The 15,144-nt window shown below is 39.0% G+C and overlaps 1 protein-coding gene across 2 annotated transcripts in view; it reads right to left on the reverse strand.

The window, feature by feature from the left end:
• Positions 1-15,144, reverse strand: part of MARCH6 (membrane associated ring-CH-type finger 6) — an 84,576-nt gene that overhangs the window by 18,254 nt on the left and 51,178 nt on the right. For both annotated transcript variants that reach the window (XM_021076523.1, NM_001130535.1), the window contains 9 exon segments: positions 14,214-14,294; positions 13,704-13,772; positions 13,550-13,624; positions 11,610-11,744; positions 9,416-9,535; positions 8,276-8,376; positions 5,660-5,797; positions 4,056-4,260; positions 2,159-2,228 (listed from right to left, as the gene is read on the reverse strand). In XM_021076523.1, coding sequence (XP_020932182.1) covers positions 2,159-2,228; positions 4,056-4,260; positions 5,660-5,797; positions 8,276-8,376; positions 9,416-9,535; positions 11,610-11,744; positions 13,550-13,624; positions 13,704-13,772; positions 14,214-14,294 — 994 coding nt within the window.

A 15,144-nucleotide genomic window follows, 5' to 3' on the forward strand; every position in this document is an offset into this window, starting at 1 on the left:
ACCAATCAAACTAAACTATCTCAATAGCCAGGTCTGAGAAGGCATAATACTGATAATGTTACAGACTTCCTTGCAACCGCACAAAATAGCTTGGGTATGAAGACAACTCACTTTTAAAGACAAATACATGTAAAAGAAAAAAGCATATGTACATGCTAATTAAAGATATAAAAATATCACTGATAATTCTGTAGAAGCATACAGTGATCTATATACACATTACTACTGCTTGTTGTTTGGTTCATTGGTTTTAAAAACCTTAGAGACTGCTTCTTATTGTACACTTCACATATTCTAATCAAAAGGAGAGGACAGGGTTAGTCTCTAGTTTGTAGTCACCTAACATTAGTTAAAACATAGATTTAGGAAAGTAACCTATGGGGGGAAACAACATCCTCACCACGTTAACTGTGTACTATGACAACAAGCAGGTCCAGGATTAAACGGAACTAATTCCTGCCACCCAATGGTGTTCTGGATTAATGAGGAAAGAGTGACGCAACATCCCAATGAAATTAAGGTTCTTATACTGCCAAATTCAAATACTAAAACAAGATATCCTTCTCCTATTAACTTTTTAATATTTTTGCTAAAAACATGAAAATGGAACATAAAAGCCACAAATGTAAAGATGTACAAAGTTCAAAAACTATGTTTCCTCAGCAACATGGTTACCACACCACACCCAACTATACCCAGTGGTTAATTAGACTTTTGTCACTTTAACAAATAAGATATAAGTAGTGAACTTTAGTTTAAAAAAAAAATCTTTATTTTTACCAGATGAATGTAAATCATAATTCTTATAGATTATTAGAAAATATTCTTGGAGTTTCCGTCGTGGCTCAGTGTTAACAAACCTGACTAGTATCCATGAGGATGAGGGTTCAACCTCTGGCCCCACTCAGTGAGTTAAGGATCTGGCGTTGCTGTGGCTGTGGCATAGGCTGGAAACCATAGCTCTGATTTGACCCCTAGCCTAGGAACTTCCATATGCCTTGGGTGTGGCCCTCAAAAGACAAAAAAAAGAAAAAAGAAAAAAAAAAGAACATTCTTTTTTTAGAACCCTCACTTGAAATTAAATTAACCAGCTACTCTTCCCTAAGCCTCAATCCTCACAGGAAAACACAACTATTCAATATAAATTTATTTTACAAAGTTACACTGAATTAGTGCTATAATCAAGACACTAACTCAATATATTTACAAGCTTGGTAAGACCTGAAAATCATCTTCCACTCAATGATTATTTAAGTTGCTAACACATATCAGTATGATTTAGAATTTTCTGGCTTGCAGTGAGAAGGTGGGGGCAACAAGCTGTTTCTGCCACTTTGTCACTGGCTTTGGACCCCACCCCCGTTTACCCCTGGCCTCTGCAAAAGATGGCAAACTACCATATTCATCCACAGCTTCTCACTTGTTAAATGAAGAAGCCCTATTTGGCTGAAATTTACAGATTAGTATTTGTGATTACCAAGCATTAAAGGGAAACAGTCTGGCTTTTTAAAGGTCTCCAATAAAGACAGTGCAGTGGATTGGAAAGATAATTACACAATGAAAGCAAACATAACACCAAAACACTGAAAAAAATGACTTAAGCCACACAGATGACTTTTTGAGAACCCACACTGCAGTAAGGCAATGTCCATGAAAACTGAGTGACCACAAGGATTTGCTTCCAAACATGAATCATAAATTCTATCTTGACTCTGTCCTCTAATACAAATGAGTCCAATGAGATGGAGAGCCCTAAACAGAATATCCCATACTCAATAAACAAAAACTACTTCATGTTTATATCTGACGAAAGATAACTCAGCAACACATACCACTCCCCTCCCCTTTTTTTAACAGCCGTACTCACAGCATATGGAGGTTACCAGGCTAGGGGTCGAATTGGAGCTGTAGCTGCCAGCCTACGCCACAGCCACAGCAACATGGAATCCGAGCCGTGTCTGTGACCTACACCACAGCTCACGGCAACACCAGATCCTTAAACCACTGAGCAAGGCCAGGGATTGAACCTGCAACCGCGTGGTTACTAGTCAGGTTCATTAACCACTGAGCCACGACGGGAACTCCCATATACCCTTTTCTTAAAAAAAGCATCTCTTCATGATGTCATTAGCGGAGAGCCAGGATAATAAGCACATACCTGGTAGAGTAAGGCAGATGAGGCTGGCAATCAGTAAGGTTATACACATGAAGACAATCAACAAAAATATCTGCAAAGCAAAACATAAGAGGACATAAACAGTATTCATATGTGCTCGATGTATTTTATGACTTTCAAAGAATCAACACAACTCTCTCAGTAAAAAGAAATTGCCTATATTTGTATTTCCAAGATTCCTTCCATTTCACATAAAAAGAAAATTTTTATTTTAGGCAAAATTAACTATAATTTTTGCCAAAAGGTAATTAAGTATCCATTTTCATATAATCAGATACAACAGCAAGTAACAATATATTTTAAATCAAAAGCTTAAATTTTCCCTATTAAGACTAAAAATATTCACTTTTTTAAATCAAATTCTCAAAAACAACCTTTTACAAAAAGAAAGTTCATTCTCTAACGGTGTTGTCCTATTAAAACATTCTGTTATGATGGAAATGTCTATACTTGCACTGACACAGAAGCCACTGGCACATGTGGCCACCACACACTTGACATGGGGGTTAGTGTGACTGAGTGAAGGAATTTTAAATTGTATTGAATATGTTTGTGTTGTCTGTAAGAAATGCACTTTTTTTCCTTTTTTCAGTTTTAGTGCAGTATAACTGACAAGTTAAAACTATAATATATTTACAGTGTACAACATGATTTGCTATCCATATACACTATGAAGAGATTCCCACCATCAAAATAATTAAGACATCTATCATCCCACATATTTACAAACTGAATTTACTTTTCATTAAGTTTAATGTCAACAGCCATGTGGAGCTGTAGCTGGTGGCTTCTGCACTGAGAAGCGCAAATAAAAAGGAAATACCCTGAGACAGGAGAGAAGCGGCTCTCCTGGACAGAAGATGGAGATACCGTGTGCGTCTGCCTGTCCCAGGCCCGAGGGCAAAGCTCCAGCAGGGAGACTGAAAACGGCAGAGGATAACACTCCAGAGGGGGCTTGGAACCCTGGTCAGCTTTCACTCCCTCTAAGCTGGACCAAAAAGTACTTTTTGCCGATCCAAGAGCCTCATCTTGCACGCGTCCCCCCATCTCTGATAGCTTCCTCCCCATCCCCTGCAGTTCCCTGCGCTTCCCCCACCTTCACTTCCCTGCAGCTCCACACCTACCATGTTGAACCTGAACCTGCCTCTTGTCCTGACACAAGCCTGGAATGTCCTTCCCCCATTCCATTTATCCAACTGCATCTCCTAACTTTAAAGACTTAAAGGATGTCAACTCCTCCACAAAGATTCCTGAGCAACTTTCAAACATGGTCTGTAGAACAGGGGACCAATCACATAATGTGCTACTAATACAGCAAATGAGGTGAGGACCAAGGCCTGACCACTGAGTTTTAACAGCAGGAAGGTCACTGGTGACCCTTCACAGGCACAGTTTCGGTGGAGTTTGAGGGAAAGTCTTGCTGAGGAAAGTATTTCCTTAACCAATTTGGTTTCTAGTTTTATCAGGTTTGAACAAGAGATTACTACTCATACCCTGCAGTACTAGGATTAATACTAGGAGGGTTAAAGAAAGAAAAACACTAAAATGCCCATTTCAGTTCCTAACTCATAGCTGAAATGAATCAAGAATGTTAATTTCTTCTTTGATCAAGGGTTTTCTATGTTGTTCTTTTTAAATAAACAGGGAGCAACAGCACATGGAATCTCAACTCTATGGCCCATCTCTAAATCTGATAAACTAAAACATTTACAGATATTACATGTTGCATAATGAGAGAATTGCAATGTTGGTTCTTGTCAGAAGACTGTAAGGTATGTCTACACAGAGGACTGTATACTAACTGCACCAATAATGGTAGCAAAAATTCTCAACAGAAGTTTGAAAAAACTCAACTTCCTTAAGTCTGTGCAGTACCTACCCTGAGTGGAAAATTTAAAGGCCGGCGGTAAGGCTGAAAGCCGACAGGCCCTCCCTGCTGGAGTATGGCTTGGTGGGCTGCATGCAGGCCTTCCCCCACCACAGGAATAGCGTTGTTATTTCGGGCATGCTGGTTATTGTTAACTTGTTGGTTTGCACTGTTCTCATTTTCTTCCTGGTCTCCCAACAAATAGGAATGAAGATCCCTGTGTAAAAATTTCATCAGTGAAAATACTCACCTCAGATCAGAATAAAACAACATACATGAAATTTACTTTCTTGACAATTATTACTTAGGGTAGAAAATGTACAATTAGAATCTATACATAGCACTATTACTTCCATCTGCTCTAAATGTTAGTCCCTGCTTTAAATTAAACCTTTCCAAGTTTTATGTTAATTAACATACAGAATATCCCATAATCCAATCTATTTTTATTTTCTTCAGCCAGTATCTAAGAAGAAATCAGTAACTGGAGGAAAAAAAAAAAAAAGAGTACAAGATACTCCATGAGAAGGATTTTAGGAGAAAAAAAGCCAACTGTCCTACAAGCCACAGATCATTAAGGCAAAAAGGAGATGGGGGAAAGCAGTGGCTCATGGCAGGGCACGGGGCAGTTAGAGAAGGGCAAACACTCAATCAAAGGCAACCAAGTGCACGTATGCATCATTTGGAGATACTGAGGGTTGAGTTGTAGACCACTGTGATAAAGCCAGTAACTGCATTAAAGCAATCAAGTTTTTTGGTTTCCAAGTGTGTATCAAAGTTATGTTTACATGATACTATAATCTATTAAGTGTGCAAGAGCACTGTGTCTTTGAAAACAATGTATATGCCTTAATTTGAAAATAAAGTATTGCTATGAAGTCTCTTGTGGCTGAGCAGGTTAAAGATCCAGCACTGTCACTGCAGTGGCTTGGGTCACTGCTGTGGTCTGGGTTTGATCCCTGGCCTACAATTGCAGAAAAAGAAAAAGAAAAAAAAAAAAAAAACTTTACTGCTAAAAAATGCTAACCATCATCTGATAATTGAGGGTTGCCACAAACCTTCAATTTGTAAAAAATACAGCTATCTGTGAAGCACAATAACACAGAGTATGCCTATATTTCACATTAAAATATCTACAGGATGCTACATATTTTCTGAAAAAATATTTAAACTACCAAGATTCAACTTCTAAATAATTATATAATATACAAGCCTTGCAAAAAAATAAATGCAACATGCTGACCAGATGACTGAGAAACTAAATCTGAAAAGAGCTCACTTACCAGGTTAGGACTTCTAAAACAAGGGTACCTTGGTTTGTTGTTAATGCATTAAAATTGCATTTTTATTTTTACCTACATTATGAAATGAAAGAACCTGGGCCAGCAGCAAACCTCTTAAAAGGGTAAAAACACGTATACATTCTCTATAAAAAGATAAGACAATGATCAGAAAAGTAAGATAAATTAGCTTTTTTAAGTATTACACCTGTGGATATCACTAAGTTGTCTCTTATTAAAACTAACTTTTCCGGAGTGGGGCATGGAACATACTTTTCAGAAAGGCTACTAAAATGACACAAATGACATGCCTACGAGTCACCTGCCTGTACTTACAGCAAGTATCCAGCAGTAACAGTCCATGCTCGCACAAGCCCCTTCAGCCACTGCCGTGTATGTCCCTGCTCAAGTAACGCTGGTAAGACAACCTGAAGCAGAAGCAGCTCAAGGGACAGTTCGCTCACTGGAGCATCACTAAGACAATGACAAAAAGCTGTAATTTACAATGTGAACTCAATTTTATACTGTAACTATATCATATTAAACAGTTAATATGACAGCAAGACTCTTGGGAGAGTCGAATGAGCGTGCACTGTCTTTTTCACCTCGGGTCCATTCTCTCTTCAAGTCTGCAAGGCTTCTCCCTCAACCACCACCACACTGTTCCCGACAAGGTTGCCAATGACAAACTCATGTTGTTAAATCTCTCTGGCAGGTCTGGCCTTCACCTCACTTGCTGCATTAAGAGCACATACACCTTACTTGCTGTACCAGAAGCACATTACACAACCGGTCATTCCTTACTCCTCCAAACACTTTCCCCATGAACACCTTTTCAAGACCCACTGGTTCCTCTTCATCTCCCCGACCTGGAAACAATGATGGGCCCATGCTCTGACCTCTCTCCTCTTACTTACATGTGCTCTCTGGATGAATGCACCCCCCTGCAGCTTCAAACAGAACCTTTCTGTAGACTCCTATGTACTACTCAGACATCTTCCATAATTCCTAACATGCACCCAAAGTACCAACTCAATGTTTCATGCAGACATGAGACATCTTAAATTTTTCATATTCAATATCAAACTCCCACTCTTCCCTTAAATCTTGCTCCTCCACAATTTCCTCATCTTAGTAAACAGCAATTCCATCCTTTTAGGTGTTCAGGACAGAAACAGATCCCTAACTGCCTTTTTTTCAGCCCACATTCAAACAGCCAGAGAATCCTACTGACTGTACCCTAAATCTCAGCTCTTCTCATTACCTCCACTGCTACTTCCCTTCTCTCAGCCACCCACACCTCTCCCTAGGATGGCTGTTGCTCTCCCAGCTGGATTCCTGCTTCTGTCCTGGCCATCCCAACTAGAGCTCTTATCACAGCATCCAGAGTGATCCCTGTTAGACCTCGGTCAGATCCCTCCTACTCAGCCTTTCCGGACACCACTCAAGTCAAAGCCAGACTGTTCACAATGGCACAGGAGGCTCTCTAGGACCTGGCTTTCCATGACCTCTCTGACCTCAGAACCAATTACTTTCTTCCTTCCTCCACTACAGCCCCAGTGGGCCCCCTGATGCTCCTCAAACACACCTCGTTGCCACCGCACCTGCCAGGTCCCCTGCAAGGACACTCTGCCTTTAGGGAGCCACAGGGCATCACCTCCTTCAGTGCCTTCCTCAGCATCACCTCCTCAGGTTCTCGCCAGTCACTTCTTTTCTTCATTTTTTCCCCACACCACTTATGACCCTTTGACATCCTATATGCAGTTTTACCTATTTTACTGGCTGTCTCCCTCACTAAAATATAAGTTCCAGAGGGCAGAGACTTTTCTTGATTCTGTTTGGTTCACTGTTATAGCACATAGAAAAGTATTTGTTATAGAACGGGCCCTCAATTTTGCTGAATGGAAGAATGAACTAAACACTGCTACAAAAATTCTGCTAAACTTCTGGGTATAACTGAATTCCAAAATGGGTCTAGTCCAACAATATAAAAAGCCAGAAACTGGCTTCCTGGTTCTATGACAACCCAAATACAGAAGGAGGAAGAGACGACTTACACCAGTTAGGGAAAATCTTAAGAGAATAAAACCTTGATTTGGATTTTTGAGGAAAGAAAAAGTGTGCCAGGCAACCATGGGGAAGATGTCACTCCAAAGAGAGAAGGAAATACCAGGAACAGCTAGCTAGGCATTTATGAGGAGATTCAATGGAGGCTGAGCACGGCTGGAGAGTGGAACACAAGTCAGACAACACTGGGCAAAAGCTCGAAAGGCAGTGGGAGATTGTGCCAGGCCTTGTATGTCATTCTAAATGACCCAGACCTTATCATGTACATTATGGAGGAAGAAGCAGGTGTGTTAAGGATGGCTTTTAAGTGGAGAACAAGAGGAACGCCTAAACTAAGGTATCCGAGTGGTAAAGTTGGGTAAGAGATAGGTAAAGAATTAGAATTGACAAGATTTAAAGATAATTAAATGTAAATTTAAGGAAGAAATCCAATTTGCCTGGCATATTTAGTTGACTGAAGGAAGGATACAAATCACTGAAAAAGGGATTATTATTAGGAAGAGTGGTGAAGGGTAGGTTTCTAGGTGACTTAAGTTTTTTAATCAAAAAAATATTTTCCATTTATAATCCTTTTATCATAATTTTAAACTATAATTAAATGTATAACTAAGGCTCCATTATTTACAGTGCTTTTCATATAAAGATGATGCTACTAGCACTCATTAAGTATGTTAAACATTTCAAAGTTAAAAAAGGCACACCTCATTTACTGAAAAATAAGTCTTTAGAAATTATAGCTGCTAAACTAGTGTTTATATGATTTATGCAAAATTTAGTTATCTGATTTCTAATATGTGTAAGAAATGAATGTTTTAAATGTATACTCTCTGCATATAAAATCCTTAAGAGTCAAATTAATAAAGCTTCCAAATTTCAAAAACTTACCTATAGAGCATGACATTATATGGAAGAAAATTAGGCAGCAGACTCTTAATTATCCGTATAGGTAGCCAAAGCATCAGGAGGACAATGGAGCCAAAGACAATCTGCAGGAAGAACAAGGGCATGGCGCCACTGTAAATGCCTCCCGGGAAAGACAGGCAGACTTCCGAAAGAAGTCATCCAGCACACAGCCCAAACCCAAACGTACCCTGGGCGCCGAGTGCTCCACAACACACTCTACTCGGGTCACTCTATGTAAAGACTGCATTCCTAGAACACCTGCACCTCTCACTGCCCCACAAGGGCTCCAACAGAAGCGCAAAGGATAATCGCTGCATCATATGTGAGGAGCTAGAAATTCACAATGAAGGATCAAAATTGCCTGCAACTTAATAATGAACACCTGCAACAATTGTAAGACCTAACCCATATATTAACGGCTCAAAAATTTACAAAGAACATACAATATTGCTTTTAGAATTTTATTTTGGAAAAACTTAGGTTTAAGTAGGTAATTTATTTTTCCACAAAGGAAAGAAATTTTGAAAACTTCTGTTAAGAGTTTAATTTAGAAGCTATTAAAAAATCTCCACTGCTTCAAATGCAAATTAATTCAGAAACCCATAATTTGGCAATCAATTACGCTACTAAAGAACTAGAAGACATTTCTATTTACTAACATTTTATTTTATGAGAGTAACCAATAAAACAGCCATTTGAAAACCAACTTCCACAGGCTTATATAAACTTCCAATTATTCAATCCACTCTACCAGTGGCCTAATGAAAAAAAAAAATCTAAAATCTAAATCTAAAGAGTAGTTCGTTTTACTTCAAAAACAATAACAAGGTGGAGTTTCCTTCATGGCTCAGCAGTTAACGAATCTGACCAGGATCCATGAGGATGCAGGTTTGATTCCTGGCCTCACTCAGTAGGTTAAGGATTCTGCGTTGCCATGAGCTATGGTATAGGTTGCAGATGCAGCTTGGATCCTGCACTGCTGTGGCTGTGGTGTAGGCCAGTGGCTATAGCTCCGATTCAACCCCTAGCCTGGGAACTTCTACTTGCCATGGGTGCGGCCCGAAAACAAGCAAAAAAAATTTTTTTTAAATAATAATAATAACAATAAAAAGGTATGCTTACCACTGACAAAATAAATCTTCGGAGATGCCTATAAATAGGCAAGTGAATCATTTCTTGTACTGGATTAAAATCTGGATCGTTCAAATTCCTAAGAAACCACAAGACACCAGGTCGAAGTACCTGCAAATAAACATATTTTAAATGCTATATATGCTCACCAATGTCTTCAGGCTTCTGTATTTGAGCTAAAACATTAACAGAAAAATATGTTCTTATGATTATTTTGGCATCTCATAAAATGGGGCCATAGAAAATTTATACAGCTTTCCTAAGAAAAGTAGTTCCTCAATCAATACCTTTATGAAAACTATCCTGTATTTGATGTCCTTTGACACTTTTAATCATTCAATGAAAAAAATTAAGTACAATCAGTCAAGAAATCTAGTCTTCCAAGATGAAAAATAAGTATTTTTACAAAACTATCACTATATTGTATAAGCTGGGAAGGATCAAGTTGCAATTTATAAATGTCCTAAACAGAAGATGTGATTTCAGTCCTACACTTTCCAAGAAATTATCTTAATTAAGAAACCCTTCAGCTTCTCAGTATCACCATTTCTCTGTCTTTATCTTTTTCCCCTGTTCCGTAGAAAACATAAACCTTAGAGATTGTGGGTGATGGGGTAGTGACTGAGTTTGGGGATTAGTTCTAAGTGGTCCAAACTACTGAGGTACCCTGTGTAAACCATCTCATCTGCCCAAACTCTATTTCTCCATCTTACAAACAAAGGGTTTATAAATGTGACCTATAAGCCTCCAATAAACTCTAAAATACTAGGATTCTGTATCAACAAACACTCACATTAATAAAATGAAAAAAGTCAGTAAAAGCTACTCTGTCACTGAACAATGTAATTCAGAGATCATATATATAACTACAATTTAAAACACTATTAATTTAGTCTCATTAACTAGTTTCAAAACAAAGACAAGCTTTGCAAAGAGAATTTACTGAACTTACACTATATATTCAGGGGAATTTTTTTTTTTTTTGCCTTTTTACCTTTTTTTAGGGCTGCACCTGTGGCATATGGAGGTTCCCAGGCTAGAGGTCTAATCAGAGCTGTAGCCGCTGGCCTACGCCAGAGCCAAAGCAACTGGGGATCCGAGCCGCACCTGTGACCTGTACCACAGCTCAGGCAACGCCAGATCCTTAACCCACTGAGCAAAGCCAGGGATCAAACCCACAACCTCATGGTTCCTAGTCAGATTCGTTAACCACTGTGCCCCTACGGGAACTCCCAGGGGAACATTTTGGCCCCCAACCCCATTCCCAACTCTTCAAAGCTCTCACAGAGCAAAGTAAGCAAGAAGAGCAGTAAGCTTGTGCTTTTGTATTCCATTCACACTGGATTAGCTGTCAGGGGCACATTTCCATCACCACTGTCAATGGCACAAGCTAACTTCTTCCACGGCTGTCTTCCTTCCCAGGATATAAAATCAAGGAGTGTGGGAATGGTGTCTTTGTTTCTCACTATTGTTTCTGCATCATTCCAGCATACAGCACAGTGTTGGTACAGAGTGAGCATGCTGTAGTATTTGGAGAAAGAATGCACAATGCCAAGTATATTTATCAGAATTACTTGAGTTTTATACGTCCTTTTGCACCAGAAACGACTAAGCATGAGATGTATACTAGTCAAATACTGACCCTGCTTTCACTGCCTTCAAATCAATAAGGACTGCATTCCAAAAACAGGATTAGTAAAGTACCCATCTGGAAAGTGAACCAGAATCATAAAGGACCCTCACTATAATTCTATACATAAAGTGCCTGCTTCAGGACCATTTTCCATTTTGGATGCTGCAAAACCAAATCCTTTGGGTATTTCCAGTATTAATGTCCTTGAATGAAGTCCAAGACAGCCTCACATGACATAAAATTCCAAGAGTATGTATATAAGGATGGTTAAGATATATACCAACCAAAACAAGTGCTTTTATTTCTTTTGTCAACTCATCTTTCAAATTCATGAATAGACAGAAATAATAAAACCTGTCAACTTTTGAGACAAATGACTAAAAACAGTTTAAAGCAATTGAGCCAAACTAGTCTATAACTGTTCCCTCTTAAAATGTAATAGGGAAAATGATTTAGTTAGGAAATCACCATAGCCTTTGAGGCATTACTTGTGCTTAAACCTAAAGTCTTTTTCAGAAATGTACAATGTTGGCAGCTCCCTGCAGAACTTACCTCTCTCAGTAACAGGATGAAGGAGGCGAAGTAGAACACATACACCATTCCCACCAGCCAGTGCAGAAACATGGTAGTACCTGGAGCGGACTGAAAGCTCAATTCTCGATCTTTCAGAGTAGCATCAAACATTTCCTAAATCAACACAGAACAGGCGAGAGATATTTGTACCATCTACATCTGTTCAATTAAGATCGCCATCTTCTAGGAAGTGAATGGATCGTTATGCACGTAGGTTCTGATGCTACAGCTGTCTTAAAAGCATTTCATGGTATCACAGAAATACAAATGATATAAGGTTGAATACTATTATCATAGATGTATGTGACATTTTAGAAATTTTAAAGAGGCAAGACTGATAAACCAGTCAGTGAATAAGAACTTTACCAATATTGCTATTGTGAAAGAACCATTAGTGGTTCTTTTCTCGGTTACAGATCTGAATTCGTGATAAGTTTTAATAGAAAGGTATGGAAGAAAATGTTAACTCAGAACCAAAGGCAGGAGTTCCCGTCGTGGCGCAGTGCTTAACGAATCTGACTAGGAACCATGAGGTTGTGGGTTCGATCCCTGGCCTTGCTCAGTGGGTTAAGGATTCGGCATTGCCATGAGCTGTGGTGTAGGTTGCAGACGCGGCTCGGATCCTGCGTTGCTGTGGCTCTGGCATAGGACTGTGGCTACAGCTCTGATTAGACCCCTAGCCTGGGAACTTCCATATGCCTCAGGAGCAGCCCAAGAAAATGGCAAAAAGACAAAACCCCCCCTCCCCAAAAAAAACAAAAAAAGGCAGCTGTCCTACATTTACATTTTTTTTTGAAAAGTCAGGAACTGATTATTACTGACCGTTATTAAAGATCTTAATTAAGATTGAGTTCCCATCGTGGCTCAGCCGTTAGTGAACCCAACTAGCATCCATGAGGATACAGGTTCAATCCCTGGCCTGCTCAGTGCATTAAGGATCAGGCATTGCGGTGAGATGTTGTGTAGGTCATAGATGTGGCTCAGATCCTGCATTGCTGTGGCTGTGGTGTAGGCCAGCAGCCATAGCTCTGATTGGACCCCTAGCCTGGGAACCTCCAGATGAGACAAAAAAAAAAAAAAAAATTAAGATTGAGCAACTTAGTTAAATGGTCAGGGGTGAATTTATTACTACAAAGGTAGTCTTCTTATTGGATTATTCTTTTTATGTATATAATGTCTTGGTATCTTCATTAGATTATGAAGAGTAAAATAAGTAAGAAAATTCTTCACTGGTTATTAGAAAAGTTCCAGTCAAAAATACTCTGACATCAAAAGCTCCCATCGTGGCTGCAGCAGAAACAAATCCGACTGGGAACCATGAGGCTGTGGGTTCGATCCCTGGCCTCACTCAGTGGGATAAGGATCCAGCATTGCCATGAGTTGTGGTGTAGGTCAAAGATGCAGCTCGGATCTGATGTTGCTGTGGCTGTGGTGTAGGCAGCAGCTGTAGCCCTGATTGGACCCCTAGCCTGGGAACCTCCATATGCCACATGTGCAGCCCTAAAAAAGCAAAAAAAAAAAAAAAAGAAAAAACTCTGACACCAAAAATGTGCACAAAGCCTCAAAAAAAAAAAAAAAAAAAATCAGGTACGCAAGAAAAATTAGGAAGCTCCCTTGTGGTACAGCAGGTTAAGGATCTGGCATTGCTGCAGCTGTGGTACAGGTTGCAGCTGTGACATGGGTTGGATCCCTGGCCTGAGAACTTCCATATGCCACAGGTACAGCCAAAAAAAAAAAAGGATTAAAAAAAGAGAAAGAAAAATTAGCAACATTAAGTCTCTACAATAACACATTCTCAGAAAAAAATAAGCAAATTATTATCAAGTACTGACTTTGCATTAAAAGGAAAGCATCCTAAACACTACTTTTTAAAAAGCCTTTAAATTATTAGATTGTATGATAACAAATAATAAACTCACCAGGGAACAGATATCCAGCCACCAGCCACAAATGAGAGGGAATACTCCAATTTCTACCACCACTAACAAAGAGACCTTAAGGAAAAATAAAGGTCATCAGTATCGCCCAAATGGGAAGGAGCTGTTTTCAGTTTTAACTTATGACAGGAATTACCTTAACAACAATATAGCAGACTCCCAGCAAGCGACGAGACCTGTGAAATTTAACAAGAGTTGCCAAGCCCTACAACATCTAGTCAAGGAAAAACTGAGCATTTAAAAAAGATTCAATGAGGAGTTCCCATTGTGGTGCAGCGGAAACGAACCCAACTAGGAACCATGAGGTTGTGGGTTCGATCCCTGGCCTCGATCAGTGGGTTAAGGATCCGGAGTTGCCATCAGCTGTGGTGTAGGTCGCAGACACGGCTCGGGACCTCCATATGCCATGGGTATGGCCCCCAAAAAGACAAAAAGGAAAAAAAATTCAATGAAACAGGTAACTATTTAGGCAACACTTATTTGACAGAATTAACTTATTCCATATTTTTCTCTGCTTTCATCTTCTCTACCAATACCTACAACTTTTACTAAAAGTGGAGATAAAATAGTTTTGTCATTAATAGGAAGAACTTTTGCATACAAATAATAACACTGCTGAACATCAAGTTGGTTCATTAAAGGATACATGACAAATTATCAGCGTTATTGCTAAAAGTATATACCCAACTATGGTGGTGATGAGGCCTTCAAAATGAGATGCCTGGACCTAGAAATAAGAAAATAAACAAATAAAATTTAATTTTATCACATGTTACCACATGGCCTACATGCCAGTTTAACAATGTTTATTAAATAATCCAAGTGGATTAAAAGTGGACTATTTAGGGCATTTTTAACTAGAAAATAATCATCAAGTCCCTTCTGGATGACATCTCTGCAAACCAGACTCTCCCACTGACCACTACATATTACAAAGAGATGAGGAAAAATTAAAAAACACCACTTTGCTCAATGGACAAAAATAACAGTAGTATGGACTAAATTCTATAAAAATAAGAAAAAAAGCTGTAATCATCTGCAAGCTATTCCATTCTGAAGTGGATTTGCTACGGGCTAGGCGCTGGAAGCAGTCCACCGGCCAGGTACATGTTACATCTCCTATCATGATGTGCTATTCTCAACTTAGAGGAAGCGTTTGGAAGGTGACAGGTACTGCCCACCTTTTGGTTCCCGAATTTCCGAGAGCCAGTGATGAAAGTTTAGAAAGTCAAAATTTATCACAGCATTTATCTGAACCTTTCAAGTGCTTGCATTCAGCTAGGGAGAATTTGGAGAGTTGTATTAAATACTGGAACACGTCTTTACCTTTTCAGAACACTTCAGAATGTGATCTCTCAAGATTCACATATACGAATTGACCAGAACATTCCAGATGTCAGCTTTTTAAAAAAAAAAGACTAAATCTTTGAGACCCCCCACAATAGAAATAACTGTCTATCCAAATATTTATCTACCTCTGAAAAATAACAATGTCAAAATTAAAGCAAATTCTTTAGAAAATACCAGACAAGCATTTCAAAATAGATCAAAATTTTAAAAAATTGATTACCAAATCA

The sequence above is a fragment of the Sus scrofa genome, chromosome 16 (assembly GCF_000003025.6).
Source record: "Sus scrofa isolate TJ Tabasco breed Duroc chromosome 16, Sscrofa11.1, whole genome shotgun sequence".
In the NCBI taxonomy this organism is placed as follows: Eukaryota; Metazoa; Chordata; class Mammalia; order Artiodactyla; family Suidae; genus Sus; species Sus scrofa.